Consider the following 19,578-nt stretch of genomic DNA (forward strand, 5'->3'; position numbering starts at 1 on the left):
CAGAGCCAGCAGCTCAGGGGAGCAATTTTAAAAACCAGGAGGCACTTAAACCAACCCTTAATTGACCCAGTTACTGCAGGAGAGTCCCGACTACTCGCCCTGGAGTCCTACTGTCACCAGCAAAAAGCACCAACCAAAGCTTGGGGGAACTTTGGTACAGCACAAGAGAAGGGAGTGGGGGTAGCGTAGCCGTATCGCAGAGCTGCTGCTTTTCACACCATTTTATCATCCCTGATAATTGAAAGTAAGGCCGGGTGGGCTGACCCCACCACCACCACTCCTGGCAGCATGTTTGGTCCACAACGCTAGAATAATTATTTTGCTCCCTCCCGCCCTTACAGCTTCATCATCTGAAAAGATTACAGTCAAAACAATGGCATACACAAATAAAAGTCAAGAGTTGACATAGTAACTCCGGGATTTGGGTATCAACTGTCCGAGAAATCAGAACACCCAGGCTTCACAATGTGCCCAACATCGAGCTGTGCCAAGGGGGGGCGGAAGGAAGAAGCTTTCCGTTTAAGCCTTCAGAGCATCGCTCCATCACTACGTCAATTCACAGCCACCACAGCGTGCCGATGGACATCTTTCTGTGCCAAAAGAAACAAGTGTTTTGTCCTCTTGATATCAAAGGTAGCCACCTATACTTACGGAACTATGCACAAGACCTTAACTCTGACCAGCAGGAAAACTTAGGACAACTGAGTGCAGATCCTGCCAATTTCTACCAGTTCCAACTGTGCTTTAAGTCTCATTGCAAAGCCTCAGTTAGAAAAAGGATCACCTCAGGGTATCCAACAAGAAGAAGAGTTGGTTTTTTTTTTTTTTTTTTTTTTTTTAATATACCATAGGACTATGCAGTTCAATCATCAATCATCTTGGAAAGCTCAAGGAGGAGGTCATCCTCATCCTTCCCTGGGTCCAAGTCGAGCTCAGCTTCCAGTATGCCGTCTGAGAGTTCCCAAAGTAGCATCTCTAAATCCTCGTCTACAGATACGGGCGCGTTGCCTGTGGAACTCAGCCGGCGTGTCCTTGCTTCTTCTAGCTGGGAAGAAGCTGAAGTCGAGCTTGAGAACTCCATTGGCTCCACGGATTCTGCCTGGCTTCCAAGATGTGCTTCAGGTCTTGGCAGAGCAAGGAAGAGAACAATCAGTATATGCTTTTTCTTAACGGGAAATCCCTTTTCTGCAAACCGGCTCTTAAAACCGTAGCCAACCCCTCCTGCACTTCAATCTTACCCAGGGATTGTTATTCAATTAACCCAGGGCTACATTTAGAGCCCAATATATTAGCAGGTACATTTTTCAGTTTGGGGGTTTCTCTGTGAAGCCAGAGCACCCGGAGTCTAGCAAAGATGGGAAACCAACATGGCCTCCCGGAAGCCCAGTGTCCGAGAACTACATCTCCCGGCATGCTCTGGGAAAACAATATGGACTCCCGGAAACCCGGTGGCCAAGAACTACATTTCCCAGCACTCCCCAGAAAATTGAGCCTCGCACCTTGCCGTAGGACGCCATTTTTTGCTCTGTTACATTACCGGTTTCGTGTTTATGGAGGGTTTTCCCGCCGTTTTGGGGGGTTTCCCCTCAATTTCGGGTTTTCAGCTCTCCATTTCAGAGTTCTTCCCCGCAATTTTGGGGTTCCTTCCCCTAATTTGGTGCTTCGCCCCCCCCCCACTTTTGGGGTTCCCCCTCCATTTTGGGGATTCCCCCCAATTCCAAGCCCCCCACAATTTTGGAGGCCCCCACCATCCTTTCTTGGCCTGCCACCCTAATATTAAGGTTCTTTCCCCCAATGTTGGGGTTCTCACCACATGTTTGAGGTTCCTTCCCTTAATTTGGGGCTTAGCTCCCCGGGATCTGGGGCTTTAACCCCAATTTTGGGGGTCCCCCCCAAGTTTGGGGATTCCTCCCCAGGTCTGGGGGGGGTCCACATTCAATTCTGGAAATTCACACTTCCATTTAAGTCTTCTTCCCCCCAATTTGGGGGTTCACCCACCCAATTTTGGGGGTTCCTCCCCTAATTTGGGGGGACCCGACCAATTTTGGGGGTCCCCCCCAATTGTAGAGTCCCCCACCCTCCTTTTTTGGGTTCCCCCCTAATATTAAAGAGTTCTTCCGCCCAATTTTGGGGGACCCCACAATTTGGCCGTTCCTTCCCCTAACTTTGGGCTTCAACCCTTCGATTTTGGGGGGGGCTCCCCCCCTCTTATTTTGGCCTTCCGCCCTAATATTAGGCCTAACCCCTAAGAACCTTGACCCCTAAGCCTATGGCAACCACGGATCTAACCCTAACCCCTACCCCAACAAACCCTAGAAACCCTAACCCTAAAAACCCTTGCAGCCCTAACCCGATAAAATTTACCACACTAAACCCCTGAAGACTGTTCTGGGGGGTCCACATTCAATTCTGGAATTTCACTCTTCCATTTAAGTGTTCTTCCCCCCCAATATGGGGGTTCGCCCACCCAATTTTGGGGGTTCCTCCCCTAATTGGGGGGGACACAACCAATTTTGGGGGGGACACAACCAATTTTGGGGGGGACACAACCAATTTTAGAGTCCCCCACCCTCCTTTTTTGGGTTTCCCCCAATATTAAGAGCTCTTCCGCTCAATTTTGGGGGACCCCACAATTTTGACGTTCCTTCCCCTAACTTTGGGCTTCAACCCTTCAATTTTGGGTGGGCTCCTCCCCTCTTATTTTGGCCTTCCGCCCTAATATTAGGCCTAACCCCTAAGAACCTTGACCCCTAACCCTATGGCAACCACGGATCTAACCCTAACCCCTACCCCAACAAACCCTAGAAACCCTAACCCTAAAAACCCTTACAGCCCTAACCCGATAAAATTTACCACACTAAACCCCTGAAGACTGTTCTGGGGGGTCCACATCCAATTCTGGAATTTCACACTTCCATTTAAGTCTTCTTCCCCCCAATTTGGGGGTTCGCCCACCCAATTTTGGGGGTTCCTCCCCTAATTTGGGGGGGACACAACCGATTTTAGAGTCCCCCACCCTCCTTTTTTGGGTTCCCCCCTAATAGTAAAGGTTCTTCCGCCCAATTTTGGGGGACCCCACAATTTTGACGTTCCTTCCCCTAACTTGGGGCTTCAACCCTTCAATTTTGGGGGGGGCTCCCACCCTCTTATTTTGGCCTTCCGCCTTAATATTAGGCCTAACCCCTAAGAACCTTGACCCCTAAGCCTATGGCAACCACGGATCTAACCCTAACCCCTACCCCAACAAACCCTAGAAACCCTAACCCTAAAAACCCTTACAGCCCTAACCCGATAAAATTTACCACACTAAACCCCTGAAGACTGTTCTGGGGGGTCCACATTCAATTCTGGAATTTCACACTTCCATTTAAGTGTTCTGCCCCCCCAATATGGGGGTTCGCCCACCCAATTTTGGGGGTTCCTCCCCTAATTGGGGGGGACACAACCAATTTTGGGGGGGACACAACCAATTTGGGGGGGGACACAACCAATTTGGGGGGTCCCCCCAATTTTAGAGTCCCCCACCCTCCTTTTTTGGGTTTCCCCCAATATTAAGAGCTCTTCCGCCCAATTTTGGGGGACCCCACAATTTTGACGTTTCTTCCCCTAAATTGGGGCTTCGACCCTTCAATTTTGGGGGGGGGTCCCCCCTTAGTTTGGCCTTCCACCCTAATATTGGGCCTTACCCCTAGGAACCCTGACCCCTAACACTACGGCTCCCACGGATCTAACCCTAACCCCTACCCCAAAAAACCCTAGAAACCCTAACCCTAAAAACCCTTACAGTCCTAACCCGATAAAATTTACCACACTAGACCTACGCCTAAAAGCCCTAACCCTAAAAATTAAGACCCTCTAAACCCTAACCCAAAACGTAAAGATTCTCAAAGCCCTAACGCTGGAGACCCTAACCTTAAAAAAAAAAAAATAAGACCTTAAAACCCTAACCCTAAATACCTGACCATAACTAAAACCCTAAGACCCTAACCCTAAAAACCCTATCAACACTAAAACCACAAAATACTTTAAAACCTTAACACACTAACCCCCAAACCCTAACCCTTATAACTCCAACCCTAACAACCTTAAAATCCTAACCCTAAACCCTGGAAACCCTAACCCTGAAACCCAACCCTAGTGCCTTAGCCCTGAAACCTTAAAACCCTAACACCTTATTAGAAACACTCTGTAACCAATACCATAGGCTCAGGCAAGTATCTCAGTGAGGTAGCATTTTTATTCACGATTGCAATGGCAGGCGTCCCACAAGCCACCTACTAGTTCCATAACACAGTTTATATAATTTTTTTTTTCCTCTCGGTGACCAGGACCCTCCCCAGTTTCCCCATTGACTGGGTAATCCATGTTCACGATCTATCCAGTGCTTCACAGAAAATACACAGCTGCTGGCCTGTTACTAGTCAATTTTATTTTTTTCTTGACTGTTTTCCTCTTTGAGGTGGTAATGTTTCTTACGCCGTGATTTCCACCCAATTGCTCTAAGGATTCTGGTTGTCTGCATTTTACAAGGTTGTCTGTTAAGCTTTCTTATCACTGCAAGCATATATCAATACCACCTTCCTTCCCTCTAAACGATGTAACTCTGTGCAAAAACATTTTTATTCCCACAACCTTGATCCCCTTACCCTAAAATCCTTATTCTCTTTAACCCTAACAACTCTAACCACAACCCTAACCCTTCATATCAACCCCCCGACGCTAATGACACTGACTAATGATCCAAACCCCAAACCCCAGGCAACCAACAAAGAAACAGACACAAAGCTGAAAACTACAAAAAAGGCAAAACCCTGGATACAGACCCCAAATCACAAACACGCTACCAAAATGCTACAGAAAAGCCCCAGACGCAGGCCCCAAGCACTACAGCTAGGCCCCAGAAGCTCTAGACACATCCCAAAGCCAAAATGCAATCCCCAAACACTACAGAAAAGCCCCCAAACACCAGACACAGGCTGCAGAAGTCTACAAGCAGGCCCCAGCCACACCCGGATGCAGACCCCAACTGTCCACAAGCAGCTCCCAACCCACCCCCCCCATGAACTGGACCCCCCCCCACCACCACCCAGATGCATGCCCCAGGCCCCAGGCCTCAGCCCCAGCCCCCACACCCCAGACTCAGGCCCCAAAGGTGTACAACCAGCTCCCAACTGCCCCCCTCAAAGGGAGGCCCCAAAGCCTGCCAGAGGACCCTAGAGCGTACAAGCAGCTCCCAACCCCCCCGGCACAGGCCCCAACCCCCCCCCAGACACAGGCCCCAAAGGTGTACAAGCAACTCCCCATCCTCCCCAGAGGCACGCCCCAAAGGTGTACAAACAGCCCCAACCCCCCAAGACCCAGACCCCTACAGCGTAGAAGCAGCTCCCAACCCCATGCCCCCAAGGCACATGCCCCAACCCCTCCCCCAAGGCAGGCCCTAACAGTGTACAAGCAGATCCCACCCCCCCCCAGACGCAGGCCCCAAAGGTGTACAAGCAGGCCCCTACGGTATACAAGCAGCTCACAACCACCCCCCCAAAGGCAGGCCCCAAGCCCCTCCAGATGCAAGCCCGAAAGGTTAAAACCAGCTCCAACCCCCCAACCCCCCCCGCCCCGCGCAGACGCAGGCCCCAAAGGTGTACAAGCAGTTCCCAACCCCTCCAAGGCAGGCCCCAAAAGTGTACAGGCAGGCCCCTACAGTGTAGAAACGCTCCAACCCCCCCCGCTTCCACCTCGAGGGAGGCCCTCCCCCCCCAGTATACACGAAGCTCCCAACCCCCTCTCAGAGGAATGCCTAAAAAAGTATACAAGCAGCTCCTAACACCCCCCCCCCCCCAAAAGAGGCAGTCCCCAAAGGTGTACAAGCAGGCCCTCAAATCCCTTAGGTGTACAAGCAGGCCCTTCAAATCCCTTAGCCCCTGCGCCAGCTTTATTGGCGAGCAGCGAGGCTGGGGGGGGAGGGGGGCAAGACAGCCTTAAATAAAATACAAATATAAAAAGTGTTATAAATGGCTGTTATAAATCCAAATAGGATTACAATCAAAGTTTACAATTTATTAAACGAATAGAGGCAAGCAAGCAGCGCTGGGTGCGCCGGGAGTCTCTGCTCCCCCAGGACGCACACCTGTTACGTAAGGCGGCTGGTTTTGATGCTCCCAGGCTAATACATATTCATTACTACTTCGAGAAGAGGCAGGGTTATTAGAATTGGTTTCCGGAATCCGAAACCCCTCCCAGGGGCGCCTGCGTACCAGTCTCTGGTGGTCTCTCGGGGCTTGCTCGGGCTGAATGCTGGTTGTCTTCCTCTCAGGCTTTTGTCCTTCAATTGTCCTTCAGCTCCCCCTTCCTCCTCGTTTGGGAGCCTCTGCGCCGGATTTCAGAAACTCTAGCAACATCCCCTGCAGTAGTCAGCACTTTTCCCTAAAAACCCCTTTGTTCTCTTATCACCTAGACCCGGGCCTCGATGTTAACCCTTCAAATCCCTTAGTGACACGAATTGCTGGACCATTCCTTACAAAAGGAAGGATAAAATATGTAGAGGAGCAATGGCACACGCGAAAGCCCAGCGCCGCGGGCAGAGGCAGCGAAGGTTGACGGCAGAACAGTGCTCGGTTTGAACACGGAGAGGGAAAGCGAGGGGAAGGTGGCCGAAGCCGGCCGCAGTCTCTGAGCTCTCCTCCTCCTGATTGTTTTCTCTCAAAGCCATTTCTGTCTGTGTGCGGGCACCCGGAGCCGGCAGAAGTCCCCGTGAAGTCCTTCGGCAGGACGGAGGGCTGCGTGGGCTCCAGTGAGAGAGGGAGTTAGGAGAATCTTATCAAGTAGAGATAGAGCGCTGACAGCGTTAAACTAGGATGCTACTTAGCGTCTTTGCTAACTATGGTGCATTGTGCCAATTAACTAAAGCAAGAAGCCTTGGGCCCCTTACCAAGGTCAGTCTCCTGATAAGAGAGTGAGCCTGTCTTAAGAAACTGGGAGAAACTGGTCCTGCAGATGGACAAGAGCCAAGGAGCAACTGAGTCTGTGCAAAGACAAGAGGTCAACTAGCGGTGACGAGGAAGAGTCATCAATCTTCATGCCCACGACCTCCCGTGCTGCCCAGCGCTGAATAAACATACCTACTTTACAATCTCACTGATTGTGGAGTCCCTTTTCCGCAAGTCACTAGCAGCGGTTTCTTCCGCAGAGGTTTTCCCAGAGCCGCTTCAAAGCTTCCCTCGCGGAGCTGGGGCGTCGCAGGGGGTCGTCAAAGCACGCACACACACACACACGCACACACACACACACAGGCGTTGTTGTCCAAACAGAAAGTATTTACAACAAATTCGACAAGCGGTTTTCCTCTGCCAGCAGCAAATGCCTGAGGGCCCCTACAGCTTCACAAATCATAGCACAAAGAGCCTAAAGTTCCTCTAAAATTTAGGGAAATGATTCAAAATAGATCTGCTAGGGGAAAACGATCACTGGCGGCAGGGTACACAATACACGCGAGTCTCAGCTCTCCTCCGCAGGGTCAGTGCCCACGCCCAAGTGCGACGCTGATGGCACCCGAACATTTGCTGTAGCAGGCAGCAGAGCCAGCAGCTCAGGGGAGCAATTTTAAAAACCAGGAGGCACTTAAACCAACCCTTAATTGACCCAGTTACTGCAGGAGAGTCCCGACTACTCGCCCTGGAGTCCTACTGTCACCAGCAAAAAGCACCAACCAAAGCTTGGGGGAACTTTGGTACAGCACAAGAGAAGGGAGTGGGGGTAGCGTAGCCGTATCGCAGAGCTGCTGCTTTTCACACCATTTTATCATCCCTGATAATTGAAAGTAAGGCCGGGTGGGCTGACCCCACCACCACCACTCCTGGCAGCATGTTTGGTCCACAACGCTAGAATAATTATTTTGCTCCCTCCCGTCCCTACAGCTTCATCATCTGAAAAGATTACAGTCAAAACAATGGCATACACAAATAAAAGTCAAGAGTTGACATAGTAACTCCGGGATTTGGGTATCAACTGTCCGAGAAATCAGAACACCCAGGCTTCACAATGTGCCCAACATCGAGCTGTGCCAAGGGGGGCGGAAGGAAGAAGCTTTCCGTTTAAGCCTTCAGAGCATCGCTCCATCACTACGTCAATTCACAGCCACCACAGCGTGCCGATGGACATCTTTCTGTGCCAAAAGAAACAAGTGCTTTGTCCTCTTGATATCAAAGGTAGCCACCTATACTTACGGAACCATGCACAAGACCTTAACTCTGACCAGCAGGAAAACTTAGGACAACTGAGTGCAGATCCTGCCAATTTCTACCAGTTCCAACTGTGCTTTAAGTCTCATTGCAAAGCCTCAGTTAGAAAAAGGATCACCTCAGGGTATCCAACAAGAAGAAGAGTTGTTTTCTTTTTTTTCTTTTTTTTTTTTTTTTTTTTTTAATATACCATAGGACTATGCAGTTCAATCATCAATCATCTTGGAAAGCTCAAGGAGGAGGTCATCCTCATCCTTCCCTGGGTCCAAGTCGAGCTCGGCTTCCAGTATGCCGTCTGAGAGTTCCCAAAGTAGCATCTCTAAATCCTCGTCTACAGATACGGGCGCGTTGCCTGTGGAACTCAGCCGGCGTGTCCTTGCTTCTTCTAGCTGGGAAGAAGCTGAAGTCGAGCTTGAGAACTCCATTGGCTCCACGGATTCTGCCTGGCTTCCAAGATGTGCTTCAGGTCTTGGCAGAGCAAGGAAGAGAACAATCAGTATATGCCATTTCTTAACGGGAAATCCCTTTTCTGCAAACCGGCTCTTAAAACCGTAGCCAACCCCTCCTGCACTTCAATCTTACCCAGGGATTGTTATTCAATTAACCCAGGGCTACATTTAGAGCCCAATATATTAGCAGGTACATTTTTCAGTTTGGGGGTTTCTCTGTGAAGCCAGAGCACCCGGAGTCTAGCAAAGATGGGAAACCAACATGGCCTCCCGGAAGCCCAGTGTCCGAGAACTACATCTCCCGGCATGCTCTGGGAAAACAATATGGACTCCCGGAAACCCGGTGGCCAAGAACTACATTTCCCAGCACTCCCCAGAAAATTGAGCCTCGCACCTTGCCGTAGGACGCCATTTTTTGCTCTGTTACATTACCGGTTTCGTGTTTATGGAGGGTTTTCCCGCCGTTTTGGGGGTTTCCCCTCAATTTCGGGTTTTCAGCTCTCCATTTCAGAGTTCTTCCCCGCAATTTTGGGGTTCCTTCCCCTAATTTGGTGCTTCGCCCCCCCCCCACTTTTGGGGTTCCCCCTCCATTTTGGGGATTCCCCCCAATTCCAAGCCCCCCACAATTTTGGAGGCCCCCACCATCCTTTCTTGGCCTGCCACCCTAATATTAAGGTTCTTTCCCCCAATGTTGGGGTTCTCACCACATGTTTGAGGTTCCTTCCCTTAATTTGGGGCTTAGCTCCCTGGGATCTGGGGCTTTAACCCCAAATTTGGGGGTCGCCCCCAAGTTTGGGGATTCCTCCCCAGGTCTGGGGGGGGTCCACATTCAATTCTGGAATTTCACACTTCCATTTAAGTCTTCTTCCCCCCAATTTGGGGGTTCACCCACCCAATTTTGGGGGTTCCTCCCCTAATTTGGGGGGACCCGACCAATTTTGGGGGTCCCCCCCAATTGTAGAGTCCCCCACCCTCCTTTTTTGGGTTCCCCCCTAATATTAAAGAGTTCTTCCGCCCAATTTTGGGGGACCCCACGGAGTCTAGCAGAGATGGTTCAATTTTTGTAGCAAGAGGCACTTTGCCACCTTGCTTAATTTTCCTGTAAAAATGTTAAGAAGTCTCCATCTGCAAATATCTGTTTACTAAGTTAGTCATTTTTCCCACGGCACACTCAGCAGAGTTTGCTCCCCACTACAGGAAGCTGATCTGCAGCCATCACTTCCCTCTGCTCTCCCTGCACTCTTGTCACCTTGTATGTTTGTTCGGGTGGCATTCTTGAGGACCAAAAGGCAGAGGACACTACTCATCATTTATCACCTCACGAGGAAGTAGAAGAACTTCACCTCATCCTCATTTAGGTATTCAGACAGAGCAAGAAGTCACTGGAAAGCTGTACCGACTTGCAGCATTTAAAGAAAGTAAGTCTAATTAAGCATTCCTGCTAGCTGCTAGAAAGTCATTTCACGTGACTTATTTATCTTATAAGATAAATAAGTGACTTATCCTCTGATGGATTTGGGCTTTAATTATCTCAGAACCCTCCTTTTTTCCCCACCTGTGACAGAACTTATGTTTCACTGGGGATATACACCGATTGAGAAAAAGAACAAGTTGTGGTCATCACCTGTTTTGGGGATTTTCTTCAAGTCTGGTGGCTGGGACGTGCTCCAGCGTGGCTGGAACAGCCTAGAAAGCAGCAAAACAGTGTTTAGGACTCATGGGTAAAAGATTCCTTACTAGCTTTTTCCTCCATGCTGCTTCTCCTCTGGCATTGCGGAGCCTTAGCCAAAATACAAAACCAAGGTGCTCCTGAAGAAAGTTAATATTCACTTGGAGGTTACTAATGATCTTGTGTCTTTTAAGAACACAGCATTAATGGACAAAATCCTCCACACCAGAGAAATCACAGAATCACAGAGGACTAAGTAAATAGTGCCATTAATCTAATAAATATGGAAGGGTACTACAAGAATTCTGTAGGCAGCTACTGGATTTAAAAGGAAACAGAAGGCCTGTAGAACATTTGAGTTTTCCATCTTTTCTCCTAGAGGAGGGTATAAATTTTACAAGGGATCCATTTCTGCATTAGCCCCTGTCCTTACCATAGCTGCTTTTTTGGCTGGAGGTCCCATTGTGTCTGCATCGGAGGCAGTCCGTGGTTTCACAGCTGCTACAGCAGAGGGAAAACTGCCAGGTGCCTTACGTTTCAGTGCCTTCTTCTTGGGGGAAGCGACTTTCCCATCCCAAGGCTTCGCAAACATGTTAAAGTTGGCTAGAGTAAAAGGAAGAGAGAACTGATACAGTCTTGCTCTGCCTCATGAAAAATCCACGTTCTCTTCCTCATTTCCACGGCCCTTCTACACAGTTAACTGTATTTGGCCAGCAGAATTACACTGCCATTGCCTGGATTCTCAGCAATATCTTCCACATAGTAAACTCCGTCTACCAACAATCCATACAAAGGAACAAAGAAAGTGAATGGCTACAGTAAATCATAATCCAGGACGAGGGAAACTCAGACACAGAGCGATCCCAAGTGCAAGCAATACTCTAAGACGTTGTATGAAGTCTAGTAAGATTCACAAATGTTGACAGCTTTTGTATTTAAAGTCTTGCTCCCTCTAGGAAAGGAAAAGCAGCAGGTATAGTAAGACAAGAGAGTGTATGCAACTGTTGTACCAGCTTCCTCTCCCCTGCAGTGATGTCCCACAAAATTTATTAAGTTGTTCTACAAAATCCAAATTTGTAGAGTCATATTCTAGTCTCCCATTCCTGACCTAACGTCTGGCTGGCAGGAGAAGAAACGAAAGAAAGCTGGGTACTTGTTTTCTTTGTGTGTTTATTTCCTCGTGTCCCGTGAGACAGAGAGAAAGGCTACAATGTGCAGTGCATGCAGCCTTTAAGCCCTCCTTATCTCCCTCACACAATCTCATTTTACAAAGTTGATATAATCTTAACAACGAGGCCTTTGATCCTCTGTCATTTTTGACAGAAACTGGCCCCCCACATTAAGATGCTGATGCATGCTTTACAAACACATACACGTGTCAAGCTAAGCAACACATGCCAAAGAGGAAGGTGAACTTGAACTCAACACAGGGAGGACTTCATACCATAAACAGATGGCAGAAAAAAACAGAATACCAAAATTAGACTAAAAAGCCCCTCAATGTGTTAATTTTCTAGTGGGAAATACAGAATACCATCACGTAATTAACGAAAACAGACATGGTTGCACGTTCTGGCCCTTCTTTGCCTTTGAACTTTGTAGCCTTAAACTCTTTTATCCTCCGCATTGAAGGAAAAAGCAAAGCAGATCCTGAGCAAATGGAACTTGCTCAATATGGGAAGCACCTCACCGGGGCAGGTATTAAAGCATCTTATTACCTGATAGCTTTGTGTTCCATAACGATTTCTGCCCGGCTGGGGCAGGTCCAGGTTGTGCTGGGGGAGCTGGCACATTTCCTCCACTCTGCTGCATCCGCAGAGCTTTCTCGCGCTTTATTTCTTCCAGGGTTTTAACACGCACTTCTCCTTCTGGCTTGGCTTTACCTGCCGGCTCCTTCGACTGCACTTTGCTGGGCCCGGAAAGAGTGAGCACACTCTGCTTCTTGGGCTCACCCTCAATTTTTGCCCCTGCGCTGGGATCTTTGGTTTTACCATGCCATTCAGCCTGGGCTTTGGCTTGACTTTCTCGAAGAGCTCTCTCATGATGGATTTCCTCCAGTGTTTTCACATGGATCTCTCCCTTTGGCTTAGCAGCCTTCCCTGTCATCATCAAGAAATGAGAAGCACCAGCATTTAAAGAGAGTCCAACAATAGTTTAAGTCTCCAAAATTTGTCACAGTACTAAGGAAAACTAAGCCTGAGCGTTCCCAATAACCCATCTTAGGACAATAGCCTAACATTCTCCTCCTCCTCTGAGCCACTTGTTGTATTTTGAAGACCAGCCCTATCCAGAGAGAGTTGCTACACAGAAATGCTAGTTTACTTGATTACTTTTTCAGACTGCATTTCAAATTCCTGCTCCCGGCAGTGGCTCTATTCTAATTGTATATGATGGTTCACAGAAGCAGCTTAAAACCTTGACAAGGCACAAGCGGAAAATAAACACACACCTAGAGGCAGATTTCTGATAGTGGCTGTCAGAAGAGCTTCAGCACTCGAGCAAGGGGAACCAGTTCTTTGTTTTCATTTGAATTCCTTTTTAGGGCTGTATGAAAACGGTCTAAGTTCACGGAAAGGAAGAAGGAGAAAGTATATTTAATAGCCAGTTGTTACCTTTCGCAGTACTAGTCCGTTGAGAAGGTAATCCTAGTCTCTCCTTCACAGACTTGGGAACTTGAACTGCAAAACAGAAAAAGACCAAATTAGGGAGGCTGCATAAACGTCAACTTTGTGTTCACATTCGAAAACAAGGCAGGAAAGGTAACTTTGAATCCCGGTGATTAAGACCTCAGCCAACATGCAAAAAGAAACATCGCAGGAAAAGGACAAACAGAGAGCCTAAATACAAAACCCGTGAATCACATCCAGATGCCTGTTTAGTAGCTGTACCTCTCTTTGGTGCTTTGTCAGCATTTCCCGGAACCTCCACCTTCTTCCCCAGCCTTTCAGCAAGGCTGCGCTTCACGGGAAGGGCGCTTACATCAGCTTCAGACAGAGAAAACAAGGAATATTTTAAGAACATTTCTTTGCAGGAAGATTTGAGAACAGTCAACCACAAGCTTCTATTTTTCAAGCATATTTTCATAAAATTGCCTTTCAGCTGCTAAATGGTTTTTTTGCCATTTCTGCAGTCAACACAGATCTCCACTGCAACGCATTTTCCTCTCACACGTCAAAAATACTCTTCGATGCAGTCATATAGAGAAGGCGGCACCTAAATAACAGCTCATAAAAAGTTCTTACCCACGGAGGCTTTCCGTTTTCCTTGTTTCTCAGCAAGATCTAGTCGAACCACAGGTTCCTCCCCTAAAACAAAAGTAAAATTTTTCTATTTCATAGAGACCAGTAGCCAATAGAAATAGTATACTGTTAGCCCATGTCCAAAAAAACCCAGCAAGACACTGTTTTGACAGCTAAACCACACAAACTCATATTACAACTATAATTAACTTAGAAAAAGTATCCATAGTCTCAGTGTTTGCCTCAAATTCCAGCTGAATGTAGTCGAGAATGAATCTGAGTCTGCTTGACAGCTATACTTTGTGCAGAACAGAGCTGCATAAGCAAGCAGAATATTATTAGGTACCAATGCTGAGAAATATTCCTTTCTAAGGTGAATGTCTATGAGTAAAAGTACTTCTTCACTTCTTTCCCTTTCAAAGGAATTTGCACAACTCTAAACAATATAATTTATACACAGACTCCTATCGCACTACTGTCCACACGTGCCACTGTCAGCCTCTTTAAAGCTTCAGAAATTGCTTCTTACATAGCACTGTCCTCTAGAGCTCTTTCTTCTCGTTACTCTCCTGTTTTTCAGTTATCCCCCTATTTGCATACTGACACATTTTTTTCTTTCTCCTGCTACTGCACTTAACCTGAGCACCAAAGCTTTCCAGTACAACCAGGGACTTTCAGCATAAAAGCATGTTTTGAACAGAAGGCGGCAGCACCAGGAGGCTAACAGGGGTGAATTGCCTTCCTTCTTGCTTAACCTTCCAGTTGAGGAGTAATGAAATCAAAACAAAAGCATTAATTATTACCTTCCTCTGTAGACAGTGTCACAGTTCTCACCACTGTCCGGACATTTTCCTTTTCCGGAGCAGGAAAAATCATAGAATCGACGGGAGGAAGAGAAGATCTTGAAGGACCTTCTGCTCAGAGCAAGCAAAACATAAGGAAGTTTACCAAACAGAAAAAACTATCACGAAGAACAAAAAACTGTAATTATTCATTACTGTCAAACATACAGTGACCAGAGCATGCAAATAAGAGAGGTGACTAATTTGCCTCTGGTTGCCCTTGGAATTCCCATCTAGAATACCAGCTGGCTGAGAATCAGGTTGCTCGATGCCCCCAGCTAAACATGGAAGTCTATCCCTCAAGCAGCTCCCAGCCACCATCACCTGCCATTCTGAAGCCAATCAAATTTCACTTCTTTGGCAAATAGTTGGATTCACCAAAGCATAGCCAGCTACCCGGTATTACTGGAAGAATTTTTTTTTGAAAGAAAAATCATCACACAGGATGAAGGTGAAGAGGGTAAGAAAGTAGGGAATATTAACTCACCACCGTGTCTCTTAGTTTTTTCCTTCATTTTCTGCAATTTGATTTCTTCAAGTGTTTTTATTCCAAAATTCAGACCGTCCTCTGAAAACAGAAAACAGTTAATGAGACTAAGGCTTAGAGGCACTCACTGAGGACCACAGATCCTCAGGCTTCTTAGTGCTCAGGAACTTTCAGAAGTATTTAGAATAAAGCCTGTCAACACTCCTCACAAGTGAAACAACCATAGAATCAATGGCATTTTGCCCCTCCTTTCACCCTTCAGGGTAAAAACTGTAGTTCTAATTTTAATCCATTTACATGATATTAGATCCCTCTATCGTTAGATATGGCTTTCAACAGTGGTTGCCAGGCTGCACGTGCAGCCATTTAAACTCCATGCTGTGACCCTGTTTTGTTCTCCAAAAGGAAAGAAAAGGAGTTCAACTTTCTGACCCAATGGGCACATGATGGTATCAGGGAGAAATGAGATCATGGAAATAACCGAGTCCATTCAGCACCCCTACATTCTGTTGTGTTTTTACGCCACATTGCTTTTGAGTTAATTGTCAAGTTCTCCTTCCGATTTATCCTACTACAGGTGCTGGAATACCTTGTTTAGCAGTAGTAGCACTGGCTTTCCGAGTGGAAATCATCCGTAATCCATTTTGGCCTTCCTCAGCTGGTTGCTGGACGGGAGTTTTAGTTTCTTCTCCTTCCGCAGAAAGCTGGTCTGACGGGGAAAAATCTATTCAGTTATGCATAGGCCAGATTGTTCGTGATTATGTAGCTCATGCAATGACACTTCAGTCCATGGTTCCTATAAAAAAGCTTTTTTTTTTTTTTTTTTTTTTTTTAATACAGCTACACTGACCTGATGAACTCGTAAGTAGACTACCCTAGGACAAAACATCTAGGACTCTAGATTCTCTCTGCAGCTTTAACTACTACACAACATATTACTCTTCAGACAAAAAAAAAGGAATTTCCTTCCTAGTTTCACATAGAGCTTTACACAACAGACCAACTAAAGCCAAGAGTGGTTCTAAGCTTTCCTCCAACATTTCAGGTTCTGTCCACTGACTGCCAGACAAAGCCACCAGTGACCTGACCAGACTGCCTGCCCTATCGCTAGTCAGACCTCAGGTCATCTGTGATTTATACATTGATTTACAGCACAAATTCCTTCCAAGAACCAAAGACTTACACAATCATTTACAGCACAAATTCCTTCCAAGAACCAAACCATGCTCACCATCATCATCTTTATCATCATCTGCAGCATTGATTACAACTGGAGGGTGTGTAGGGCTTGGGACATTTTCCGAGTTTTCCACTACTTCAGGCTACTTCAGCAGGTTATTTATTTATTTATTTATTTTTAACTGTATTGAACCTCTCAAGTAAGCTAGGAGCAGACTAGGAACAACTGAGCACTTGTTAGAGTGTGCCTTTTCACCTGGACTCATGTTACTTTGAATAAATTAACAAGGATAGCTAGTGATAATTTGTGATTTAAGGAAAATCCAGATACGTGAGAGAAAGAGCAGCGTTAAAGCAGTTAAATTCCTGCATTCCTAAGTGCTCTCTCTAGCCAGTTTCTGAATGCTTCTGTTCTGTGGCTAGGATTTGGTCCGCTTGACCACAAGATCACTAGTAAAACAAGGATGCCGTCCAGTCAAACCTTCAAATGAATGTAACTTACCTAAGGTCTACCGTTTGCTATCAAAGCAGGTAGCTTTGTCCTAATATTCTGTACAGTTGACCAATTTTAGCACGGAACTGAAATGCAGTCAGTTTAATGGGAGGGCTTTGGAAGCTGCCTTCAACAGTCAGTTCAGCCCTGTAGTCAGAGAGCAGATCAAGCCATGTGCAGGGTTGTGACTTCTCTCTTTAGAAAGAAAACCACTGAGCCAGACAGTTCCATGTTGAGTATCACAACAGGGAATGACATTTCTTCCCTTTGTCTTTCAGATGCAGAGCTTACTGATGGAAGCCTTCAATACTCAGACTAAACCTACCATCAAAACCGACGACCTTTTTACCGTCCAAACCAACCATTTTTCCATCAAACCCAACAACTTGGGTTTTGAAATGAAACTGGTAAGCCACAAGTCTTTATTGAATCTATTTTTCAGTGAAAGGGTTTTCTCTGTAACCTGATCATTTAAACTGTTGTGCTTAAAAGAAGGTCACTTGCAAGAGCGGTTATAATCCATGCTATAAAATCGAATCATCCTCTGGAAAGGGAAAAAAGGAGCAATTATCTTGCATGTACTCTTGATAAAGGAGGAGCTACACAATGGTATATAGTTTCACACTTTGTTTTTGAGAATGTCCAGGCTTAAGTAACAGCTCTTGATGATAAATGAAAAGATTAATACGCAGTGGATTTACACAGAACATTACGTTTTTAACAATGATCGATACAGAGTATTTGTCATGCATATCACCTGTGTACACCAAGAAATACTTATTTCAATATATATCTGTACAGTATTTACATTTTATATTTAAACTCTAACTCAAAACTTTTTCCAAGAAAATACAGAAATGAAACTGGTAAGCCACAAGTCTTAATCTGCAGCATTTGGTCTACAACAGACCTGGCTTTTCCAGCAAGCGTATCTACATAGATATGTAACAAATCTTAAAAATAGGCATTGTTTTTATATATGAAGCATTATAAATGCTGCTTGGTTTATAAAGCTTCGGTTTTGTACCCGTTTAAAACTCTTCAAAATGTCAAGTGATTTAGAGCTTACTTTGTCAGAATATTTTATAATGTAAGTCAGTCCAGGGGAGTTTAACTATTATATACAGTTCTCTCCCTAGATTGCACTGGCAAAGGGGCAGCAATTTAATGCTAGAAATAATATACTTCCTGCTACGATCTCCTCAGTTACATGTTACTCTAAATAATTATTTCTGCAGGATATAAGAACTTCAAATACAGCAAACGAACTCTCAAGGCATTTCCTTTGTGCTTACAGGTAGACACCGTCGCCTGGCTGGATAAACAGATTTTCTTGAAGGTGTTATTTCAGCATATAAGAATTGATTAAAAAAAAAAAAAAAAAGTGCTTCATGGCTTATTGGTTTTGTAATCTCACAGTTCTCCAGGAACACTTGATTTGCTGCATTTCACCATTACGCTCGTCAGTAGCACTGATTCTGGTTTATCACTATTTGCATTACAAATCTCCTTGTCCAAAGCCTAAACTGATGTATGCACTGCTTGAAAACAAAATTTGAAGTTGCAGAGCAGAAGACTCAAGTCATTAGGTTAGCAGCTGCGTAACCATACTGCTTTCCAAATATAAGATGTAGAGCTTATTGAGTTTCTATGAAGAGTTTAAATGGCTCCCATTAAGCAAAGATGTCCCCACACTGATACTTCCTCTTAAGCAAGGATTCTACCTCCTTTGGCTGAGGCTTGCTCCCTTACATTCGAACATTCATCCAAGTAGCCTGCAATTCCACATTCGTGGGGGAAAGTCTATAGAATAGAAAAGGTTCCTCCAGTCTCTTCCTCTCAGCCTTTTTTTGAAGCATGCAATAAAGCAAAACATTCACAGGCTGACCTTCCATGCAAAACAAGGCAACTTAGTAAGACAGGAACCGCAAAACTGATTGCTCTTTAAAGTTAAAATGAGATTTGAAATAGATCAAGTTAGCAAGTGGTGTTAAGTCTGTAAGTAAGTCTGTTTTTGCCAGTGCAGCACAGTTCCCTATCATGTAGCCAGAGCTGCTTCTGTAGCTCCAAGAAGCAAAACTGCTTTGACAAAATACTGTGTCATGAAAGCATTCGTTGGTGCGGTAGGCACAGCTCAGGTTCAACAAGTTTCTGAAAAAATGAGTACTAACAGAAGCAGCAGCGTCCAAAGAAACACTTTATGTCCCCACTGCAAAATGAGGGGCTTTACCTTGAGTGTTATGCACACTGTCAATAGAAAAGCACCGTAACAGAATCTGCCACGGCAGTTTGTATGTTACTGAAAGACCATCAGAGTGGGACTGCAGAAAGATCTTTCAGAAGTTCCAAAAAGCATGTGGGGGTGGGAGTATAGTTGTGTTAGATAACACAATCTTAGATAAAGATTTTGGTCTTAACGTAAAAGTAAGGGCGTCTACCGATTTCTTCAACTCCAACAACTGAAGCACAAGTCTGAAAAATCGCCTTTAAGAATGCAATGAAAATATTTAACTCTTCTGTATGTTCATAGTTTGTTGTCAAGCAAAGGAATGAATGCTGATGCCTTAACTATCAAGAGCTGTAGCTTACAGAAGGACTACACCTTCCTGGTTTTTTCCCTTTAAAAACGTTAAATGCATGTGAAATTATTTGGGGGTGTTTTCACATGCAAAGCCTAATGCGATGCGTGCAAGCCCTGTCATCTTCTTCCTTTAGTAGTGTCGCATTAAGGGGTGTAGCCGATTGACCGTTACGGGTGCGGTCGGCTTCAGGGTACTGAACTATCACGGCCACGGATCCACCACCAACGCAGCACGCCCTCGCTCTAGTCGCGTTCAAGGAGAACTGTCACGGCCAGGAACAATGCAATTAAGTGCAGTTTATTACGGCAACAGATACACAGGTCCTTTGGATTGCCAGTGATAAATTCACTGTCTGCAAAAGCAAGCTAGCATGCATGAAATGCACAGGTACACGGCCTAGGTAT

At 45.9% G+C, this 19,578-nt stretch overlaps 2 protein-coding genes and 1 long non-coding RNA gene across 3 annotated transcripts; all 3 read right to left on the bottom strand.

Moving 5' to 3' along the window:
• Positions 1 to 288: 288 nt before the first annotated feature.
• LOC308186363 lies at positions 289 to 5,418 on the bottom strand. Its single transcript, XR_013944032.1, has 2 exons — positions 1,239 to 5,418; positions 289 to 1,124 (listed from the first exon to the last, which is right to left on the bottom strand). It is a non-coding gene; the product is annotated as an uncharacterized lncRNA (long non-coding RNA).
• Positions 5,419 to 6,033: 615 nt separating this feature from the next.
• On the bottom strand, positions 6,034 to 12,458 carry LOC308186367 (zinc finger CCCH domain-containing protein 11A-like; the record flags this gene model as incomplete). Its single annotated transcript, XM_080608520.1, has 4 exons — positions 6,034 to 8,702; positions 10,308 to 10,369; positions 10,786 to 10,955; positions 12,071 to 12,458. The coding sequence occupies 4 exons, from the start codon at positions 12,456 to 12,458 to the stop codon at positions 8,441 to 8,443; spliced, it is 882 nt and encodes a 293-aa protein (XP_080464646.1). The 3' UTR covers positions 6,034 to 8,440.
• A 404-nt stretch (positions 12,459 to 12,862) lies between these two features.
• Positions 12,863 to 16,154, bottom strand: LOC308186371 (zinc finger CCCH domain-containing protein 11A-like). The gene is made up of 4 exons (XM_080608521.1): positions 14,395 to 16,154; positions 13,595 to 13,657; positions 13,241 to 13,336; positions 12,863 to 13,030 (listed from the first exon to the last, which is right to left on the bottom strand). The coding sequence occupies exons 1-4, from the start codon at positions 14,465 to 14,467 to the stop codon at positions 12,918 to 12,920; spliced, it is 345 nt and encodes a 114-aa protein (XP_080464647.1). The 5' UTR covers positions 14,468 to 16,154; the 3' UTR covers positions 12,863 to 12,917.
• Between the last annotated feature and the right edge of the window lie 3,424 nt (positions 16,155 to 19,578).

The sequence above is a fragment of the Anser brachyrhynchus genome, assembly GCF_964034855.1.
Source record: "Anser brachyrhynchus genome assembly, contig: SCAFFOLD_206, whole genome shotgun sequence".
NCBI lineage: Eukaryota > Metazoa > Chordata > Aves > Anseriformes > Anatidae > Anser > Anser brachyrhynchus.

What these genes read in the sequence shown, in the direction of transcription:
- LOC308186371 (XM_080608521.1), bottom strand. Translation starts at nt 14,467, where the DNA reads ATGATTTTTCCTGCTCCGGAAAAGGAAAATGTCCGGACAGTGGTGAGA. An exon ending in GACACTGTCTACAGAGGAAG is followed by an intron (nt 13,658 to 14,394) that starts GTAATAATTAAT and finishes CTTTTGTTTTAG; the next exon opens with GGGAGGAACCTGTGGTTCGA. An exon ending in TGACAAAGCACCAAAGAGAG is followed by an intron (nt 13,031 to 13,240) that starts GTACAGCTACTA and finishes TCTGTTTTGCAG; the next exon opens with TTCAAGTTCCCAAGTCTGTG.